The following is a 9,137-nucleotide window of genomic DNA, read 5'->3' as shown; positions in this document are numbered from 1 at the left end:
TAATAAACAGGGTAATTTTCTAGATTTGTGTCTCACGAACTGTAATAAAGTTGTCTTAACTTCCAACAATCCAGTAGTCGGAATCGACCCTCTGCATCCCGCATTTGCAGAAATCGAAAAATATTTATATTTTCAAAGCTGACTACTTATCCCTCTATCGTCACGTCGAATCTGTTGATTGGACCACATTATATAAATTAGATAATGTGAACACGGCCGTAGAATTTTATACAAAAAGCTGTAAAAACTCGATGGATCTGGCAATACCGAAGAGAAACACTACTGACCATTTACCTAATAAAATTAAATACCCTGTCTGGTTCTCCCCAGAATTAATAAAATCGCTTAATCGTAAAAAGAATCTCCACAGGAAATTTAAACGATGTAACTTGGTTGCGAACTATGAAGCCTAAACTTTTCAACGCCGCTTGTCCAAGACCTTGCTTAAAAGAGACAAAGCAGCTTATACCAATTCTATCGGCTCTGCTATTCTAATGTGGCTAATGACTCTTCAGATCCGTGTGTTACCTATTCACCACAATCTGGCCTTGTCAACAATTTCTTTCGTCTTGTGACCACCGAAGATGACGTCCTAGAGGCTATTAACAATCTGAAGCCCTCCACAACGTCCGGGAGTGATGGAATCCCCAATTTTATTATTAAGGGTTGTAAACACCTTTTAATTAAGCCTCTTACGTATATTTACAACTTGTCACATTCATCCGGTATCTTTCCTGAGTTCTGGAAAACTGGTATCATCTCGCCAATATTCAAAAAGGGATTTAAAGGTGATCCAACTAACTACCGCCCCATAACCGTCCTTAATTCTTCAAGTTTGGTGTTCGATTTCGTCAGCCAAAAGCACTTTAATAACTGGTTCAAATTAAAAATTCCCGAAACACAGCACGGCTTTGTTAAAGGTCGCGCTGTAGATACGAATCTAGTTACCTTTGTTAACTACATAGATCCTGTGGTTAATAACCGTGGACAAGTCGACACGATATACATTGACTTAAGCAAGGCGTTTGATAGGGTTTCTCTAGAGGTCGGCGTTTGGATAACAATTAACCGTTTGTTTGGATAATATCTAAAAACAAAATTATCCAAAAATAATCAGTTATTTTTGGCTTTTTCCCATATTAAATCGTTTTTGTCCATGGATAATATCCACGGATAAACGGTTAACCACAATTTTTATGATTAATTGAAATTTTGCCAGTTAATTTATCTGATCCGCCGATCTCTAGGTTTCTCACCCTCGCCTGATAAATGAACTTGTTTTCCACGGTCTTTCAGTGTCTTTTATAGATTGGTTTCGTGACTATTTAAATAATAGAATAAATTATATTAAAGTCAACGGTCAACAGACATGGGCAAAACTCTGAGGGGATTTCAAGAGAGTGAATAATCGGCCCCTCTTCCACTCTCCCTCTCGCGAATAACGCTCCCTCTAAAGAGCGATTTTCCCCCTCTTTCGACGCTCGTGGCGATCTCCCTCCCGTGAAAGAGGGACTTGCTGAAACTCCGGAATTTCTGTTCCGCGTTCCCTCTCCCTCTCAAGAATAACGCTCCCCCAAAAGAGATATTTTTCCCCTCTTTCGACGCTCGTGGCGATCTCCCTCCCGTGAAAGAGGGACTTGCTGAATCTCGGGAGTTTCTGTTCCGCGTGGTAGAGTTTCGTTTGGCCGACTTCTCATTTGGCCGACCACAAAATACACGTTACGCCGACTGTCCATTTGGCCGACTGCACATTTGTCCGACTGAGAAGTCGGTCATATGGACAGTCGGCCAAATGGACTGCTCATTTGACCGACTGAACATTTGTCCGACTGTCCATTTGGCCGACTGAGAATTCGGCCAAATGGGCAGTCGGCCAAATGGACAGTGCATTAGACCGACTGCTCATTGTTCCGACTACTCATTTAGCCGACTGCTCGTTTGGCCGACTGCTCGTTTGGCCGACTACTCGTTTGGCCGACTACTCGTTTGGCCGACTACTCGTTTGGCCGACTACTCATTTCGCCGACTGCTCATACGTCATTTAGACGATACCAGGTGCGTTTGGCTAGGTACTGTCCTCTAGGTCGCGTTTTAGAAGGCCCAGCTTGGTTATAAAGAACGGGGCTGGGTGGGCGCCGGTCCGGCGCCAATACTTAGAATACATTGCCCGTTCTATAAGTCAACCTAACACTTAAGACATAGATAAGGACAGGCTATAGTATAAGAGTCAGTGAAATGAGCAGTCGTTCAAATGAGCAGTCGGCCAAACGAGCAGTCGGCCAAACGAGCAGTCGGTCAAACGAGCAGTCGGTCAAACGAACAGTCGGTCAAACGAGTAGTCGGACAAATGAGCAGTCGGTCAAATGAGTAGTCGGACAAATGAGCAGTCGGTCAAACGGGCTGCTCATTTGGCCGACCAGAATTTCAGCTAAAAGAGTAGTCGGCCAAATGAGTAGTCGGCCTAATGAGTAGTCGGCCATATGGTCTGCTCATTTGGCCAACCGAAAAGTCGACCAAATGAGCAGTCGGCCAAATGGGCATTCGGACATATGAGCAGTCGGCCAAATGAAAAGTCGGTCAAATGAGGAGTCGGCCAAATGCGGAGTCGGCCAAATGCACCCCACCCTTCCGCGTTCCCTCTGCCTCTCGCCGTTGAAGGCTCACGCCCGAGAGCGGAGATTCCCCTCTTTCCACGATCTTAAAGAAGTCCCTCGCGCGAAAGAGGGACGCTCTGAAAATTCTCGATTTTCCCTCTTATTGTTATTTCGGCACGCTTAGAAAGGCGGGAATTTCGAATTTCAATTTATTTTCTACCTTTAAGCGGGACGGAAAATAAAGCATTTCGCGTATTATTATGACGCGTGTATATTAAATTTCGCTACATAAGATATTTGAGGTTAACTGATATGTTCCTATTTCGTTTTTCATAACTGTGACGGAGTAAAAATATTGAAGACAGTATTAAGAAGACGGTAACTTTGAGCTTGCTCAACACGTAAGACCTTTCCCTATACCCGAAACCAAATCCTGGCTACGCCACTGTGTGTTAGATCGGGGAAAAAATTAATTTGATACTTGATGCTTATGGTCTTGGCACTTTGTCGATTTTTCTATTCAATGTAAGCTTAATGTAAGTGTTTTGCCTTAACGACATAATAATAATAATAATAATCAGCTAGGCTACTACCCAAGGCACCACCTTAGGCCTAAGTCATCAAGCGACTTTAAAGCCATTAATTCAGGTGAAGTCTTTTGACGCCACTATATTTTCCATCCATGTCGACATAGGTAATCAACGTAAGCTTAATGTAAGTGTGTTGGTTCATTGGCGAAGTCTTTTGACGCCAAAATAGATTTTTCCAGTAAAGGAAATCAAAATTCTACCAAACAGGTGAAACAACGTTTCACACTATGGTTTCACATTAACGACTGGATTAAAAATACTCTTAAAGAAGACGGTAACTCTTAGCTTGCTCAACACGTCATACCTTTCAAAACATTTGCCATTATGTTACATCAAGAATGTATTTATTTATACTCAAGGAGAATTAATATGTCGAGATTATTTTTAGCGTTTCTCAAATTCCACCCGTTGGGGCCCCCGGTATGCTCCTCCGCTTTAATAAAATCAAATAATACTGCAAGCTCATTGGTTCTTAAAAATTACGTTTACGGATGCGATTAACGCTGCTGCGAGGACGCAAAAAAAATAAAACCGCCTACTTTTTCCTCCCCCCCCCCTTAGCGTGACAGGGTTAGGGCCTCAACGTGTCCGTCGATAGTCTCGACATAATAGTCACATATTACGAGTCAAAATACCTCATAACCTATATATTTTAAATTATTATTATAAAACGGTGCTTTACTGTCATTATCGACGTACCATGGTAGCGGACATTGGAAGCTTTACTTTAAATTGCTAAATGATTTTAGCGTATACATGGTGTATACGCTTTTAACACTTATATTTTGATTAATAGCACGATTTTTAATTTGGGGGCGCTTAAGCCGATAACCCAACTGGGGTTCCCAATATCCAAAAAGGATAATATTTTTATCGGCTTAGACAAAGAACTGCGAATTAAAGGTATAAAAGAAAACATTTTCTTATTAATTTATTAATATAGGAACGTTTTATTTGTCTAATCGAAACAATGAGATCAATAGTTCTTTTTATAATCTAACTTGGCCTTCTTGTTTAAATGTTGATCTTACGTTACAGCCTCTTACTTTCACCTAGGAGCAACAAACACAAGGAGAACGCAGCTAGCCTTTAAACACGCTAACGAAGGGTTGTGTACGAATTTCATTGGAGGAGCGTCACGAGCCTTACGATGAACGTTTTACGGGCGGGGGAAGACAATTTCCGAATTTTCCACTTCCGACGGCAGCAGGCGCTAAAGCGTCTAGCCAATGAAAAACGTACACAGGAAAATCCACGACTTTTGACGGGTTGCGTTCTCCTTGTGTTTGGTGTTGTGTTTGTTGCTCCTAGCTTTAACAAGCCTACTAGCGCGCGCTACAGTCGCCAGATGAATATAGGTTTTTCTAGCGCGCACGTGCAAATCGCTCGTGTGCAAAATCATGGACGCTAAATCTAACCGGACAGGAAAAGCTAGCCAAAAATGTACCCCCCCCCCCACTGTCTCTTTGCGGCCTACTTCGCGTTATCCGAAATAGTTGGCTGTACCCTAATTGCGGGGCCGTCAAGGTCGTTTGGAAAGCGGCTGGTTCAAAATGGCTCGTGCGACGATATCTACTGAAAACTATGGCGAAATTTATAAAACAAAGAAGAATGGTGTTCTAGAAGATCATTGCTATTTAGGGAAGTATGTATTTTATAAATTTAAACTAGATATGAAATATTATTACAATTTACAAATTATTTATTTTGTTTGAACGTAATTTTATGCTAAGCCTTGGCTCAGCACTAATTGGTTTGTACTCTTTATACAGAAAAACAATGAACAAATCGCTGGAGGAAAATGATGATAACTTTAATAGAATTAAAGAGGAAAGGGATGAAAATGTCACGTTAATCGTGCAAGAATTTATCGAAAATGATTTGTCAAACATCATAGAAAATTGCGAAGATGACTCTATATTAACTCCTATTAAGTTTAGCATTGTGTCTAAAACCAATTTGGGTGCTGTTGTTAGCTCAAAAAAAAGGATAAAGATCCAACCAGTTGGAAGTTTATTTAGTACGTTGATCAAAATTAAATTTTGATCGATTTATAGATTTTACTGTAATTATTAAATTTCAATCTTACAGATTTGACTGATACCGATTTTCAACTAATCATAAACTCAAGTTTGGAACAATATCAAACTTTAGGAACACCACATTCAGCTGATGATTGCCTAGTGGCAGTTGTTCAAGAATTAATAGAAGTGGGAATCAATAAAAAAGCAACAATGTGGAATTCTGGTCTGCGTTCATTGTGTTTGAAACTAGCGAACCTGAAAACCTCCAAGTCATTTTGGGAAATAGGGCAAACAATTCATTCGAATCAAGAGTTTTTAAAGGAAGCCATTGACTATATAGCTTCGATAGCTCCACCAGTAAGGATTGTTTTTTTTTTCAAATAACAAACTAACACTAATTTTGACAAAACAATTTACCTTGCAGATTTTTAGTTGCCTGTCTTTTTTTGGTCAACAATCAATCGCTGCTAGATTTGTGAAAAAAGTTTTATGTTTAGTGCAATGTGATATTGTTAAAAATGATACGAGTTTAAGAAATAAATTGCCACAGCCACTAGTTGGTGAAAATAAAGTATCCAACATGGCTGCTTCCAAGACGGATGAACTGAAGGTCAAACAGATACTTTTTTATGTTGCTGGTGCAACGATAAAATCAATATCGAAGAGTCTTCCGTATCAGTGGGATTTATTGAATTCATTTGCAATAAAAGGATCTTTCAACGAGGTCAAGCAATATTTAGACTCTGAGTTACCTGATATTAACATCTCTGCCTGGGTCACAAAAAACAACAGAGGTGGTTTGCTTTATGTAAATAAAAGTACTTTTAAACTATTTCAATTGATGGACAGCATTGTCTCTGAGTTTTATAATGGTAAAAAACTGACAATGGTCCTAAACCAGAAGGACACAAAGCTGTTGCTTGGCTCCCGCCGTTCACCCGCTCCCCCGTTCCTCCCTTAATCACTAGAATTTCTAATCACCAGATTCTCTCTCGTTCACCAGCTGCTTTCCCCCATTCACTGGATACTTTATCTCTCGTTCACCAGTTGCTTTCCCCCATCCCCATTCTCCAGAATTTGTTTTCCTCGCGCAGATTTCTGAAGGATGGAATTTACCCCTCTCTACTCTTAACCCCCACCTCGTTAACCATAATTTCCCCTATCGCTTCCGAACCCCTTAATTTCTAGGATATAAGCAATAATAATAACAAATTATTTACATTTAATTTTTTATTTTAGAACTTTGTTTTACATGTTAGTAGGTACTATCAGATATTCCATTAGATGGTTATCTTGTGCATTACACAATGAAAACAAATTAAAGTAGCTAAGTTTACAGGTTAATTGATTATCTACGAGTAAATTAGTAAAATCTTGTAGTACTTCCGAGGGTGATTTAAAACAGCCAAAATAAGATTTTACTTGATGGTACGAATTAAATTGATCTGGGTACAAAAATAAACCCTCGAAAGGTTTTCCATATAATAATTCGTGAATTTTTTAAGGTTTTTAACAATAGCTAAGTACATACATTCGATAACATTTTTATGTTCGTTTAAAAGATTTATTTGAAACCGAATAAAATCAATTTTTTTTGGAACTCGCCGATTTCGCGAGCTCCCAGATCCAGAACATGACCGTAGGCAGAGTTCAATTTGATGTTGTTGGTCGTGGCGACGAAGGATACGTTGTTGTCGTGATGGTCGATGATGTTGTGGGTTAGAGACGATGCTCCGGTTTGCGTAGCGGCGAAAAGCTCTCCCCAAAGAGAGAGTAGATTGGTGAAAGCTTCGGAGGTCAGGAACAGAATATTTTCGTTCGATTTTTTGAAGAAGAGAACTTGTAATTTTGATCCGTCGAAACCAAAAGAAATGTAGACTGATCCTCCTAACGTGATTTTTATGTTGATACGTCTTTCTTGGCCCCTGCGTTTGGATACGGTATGCGTCTCGGCTATAGAAAATGAAAATGTTAAGCCTTTGTCTATTGAAATAGTAATAGTATTAATAAAATAATGCTTACCAATAGATCGTTTTTCCATGTTTACGGTAGATGACGAGAGCAAAGCGGATGCACTTCTTTTCAGTTCAGCGTCTCAGAGAGAAATGACGCATGGGAGATTAATCAGTTCCTATCTTGTTGAGATTAATTCATCTCGTGATCTAAACTTCAAATAACCCTCAAATTCTATCAGCTGTCTCTCTCTGAGATAACAGTTCTAGACACTCGAAATTAAACCGTCTCGTGCTCGAAACTCTAATTATTCCCATTGACGTCACATATTAATCCACTTGGAAGAAAAAAAAACCCATTGTAGTTTCCTCTCGAGAGCTTGTGATGCAATCATATCCTAGAAAACAATACAATTAATAGAAATTAACATAAAATTAGTATACTTTTAATACCATTTTGTGAACTACAGTGAAAAAAAGTTACAATTTTACGGTAGAAACGTTTTCAAAATACCACAAAATGAACTCAAATAAGAAAATTGTAATTAAAATAATCACTACGGCTATAATTTTAGAAGGTTGTTTCAGGACGGTGATTATGGCAGATGTTTGTACTTCAGTGTCCATATCGGAAATGAAGTTAAATGGAATATTTTGCGTAAATAAGTATAAATTTTAGCATAACCCTAATATATTCTCGAGAACTGAACAAGTTCTTTGGGAATAAGAGATAAGCTTACTATCTTCCCCTAGGCCCTATATAAGGGGGTGCCTGAACCGGGGGAACGTCACTCTATTGTTGTTCTTTGTGCGTCTAGTACCAGGATTTTTTAAGCGCGCCCTCTCTCTCTACGTAAGTTTATTTTGATTTTTTTTAATCGTAATTTTTTTGAATAAGGTTTAAGTAAATTGGCATTAAAATGAAAGGTGTACAATACCCAGAAATTAATTTAGTTGATACCCCGGAAATGATTTCAATCGACTCCCCTGAATTGATTGATATAACTGATAACGAGCTCCCGGAAGTACCCATAGTAACTTTACCCGATTCTCCAGAAATGGAAATAATAGATTTAACTGATACCCAAGACCCTACCCTTTCCTTAACTACAGTAACTGATTCGCAATTGGAACGTTTAAAAGAAATGACAATGGTACGAGATTATCTTAGAGAATATCAACTAACCCATCAAATTTGTTCGCCCCCTATCGTTAATTTACCTTCACCCCTTTTAAGACCTAGTTCTATCCCACCTGACGAAGTACGTTATTCGCCCTCGTATACGCCTATGGATGCTCCCTCACCCTTTCTAGAATCAGATGACACGTGCCACTCTTTATCTTTGGAAGATAATTTTATCATGTCGTCCCCCAGTACGGACAGCATTCAGCGTTTAGCTGAGAACGTACAAGTTGCCCGACGGGACGCGGAGGAACTTGCAGCCGCAGCCGCAAGAGCAGCCGAAATGTTCGAGGAAGCTAAAGCGTTCTTAGCTGCTCGTACGGCTAGTAGTAGCAGGCCCCCTCATAATATTTCCCCTCAGCGTAATAATGACCCTATAGCGGTCGCTGGCCCCTCACGAGCTCCGCAGTATTCACCTCCACCGTCTCAGACTGCTGAGAAAAACGCGAACCCCGAGAACACAAATTTGGCTGCCCCCACTTCGTCTCCCCCTCAAGTTGGAGGTGGTTTAGTTGACGTTCCAATAACGCCTCCGTCCTTTCCTAATTTACCAGGTTCTATTAAAATATTAAATAATAATATCCAAAATTTCCCAAATTTCGGACTAATGGGACGAACTTTAAATGTCAAACTAGAAAATAATATAGAAAACGGTATTTATATATTGATGGAAACCCTATTGGAGGACCGTTTGCCTTCAGATATGGTTTCGGTTTCATTCGTGAACGTCACTAACCACGGCTTTCAAATTCACGTCAGTTTCCGGCGTCGGGACCAATTAGACTTGCAATGGT

The 9,137-nt window shown here is 39.7% G+C and overlaps 1 protein-coding gene across 1 annotated transcript; it reads right to left on the bottom strand.

Annotated features, from left to right (window-relative positions):
* Positions 1 to 6,772: 6,772 nt before the first annotated feature.
* LOC149945852 (uncharacterized) lies at positions 6,773 to 7,383 on the bottom strand. The gene is made up of 2 exons (XM_090171467.1): positions 7,231 to 7,383; positions 6,773 to 7,161 (listed from the first exon to the last, which is right to left on the bottom strand). The coding sequence occupies exons 1-2, from the start codon at positions 7,247 to 7,249 to the stop codon at positions 6,773 to 6,775; spliced, it is 408 nt and encodes a 135-aa protein (XP_090027593.1). The 5' UTR covers positions 7,250 to 7,383.
* Positions 7,384 to 9,137: the final 1,754 nt, after the last annotated feature.

This window comes from Leiobunum rupestre, chromosome 4 (genome assembly GCF_980474605.1).
Source record: "Leiobunum rupestre chromosome 4, qqLeiRupe1.1.hap1, whole genome shotgun sequence".
NCBI lineage: Eukaryota > Metazoa > Arthropoda > Arachnida > Opiliones > Sclerosomatidae > Leiobunum > Leiobunum rupestre.
The sequence above is the reverse complement of the archived record's forward strand: the minus strand, read 5'-3'. Positions and strand labels throughout refer to the sequence as shown.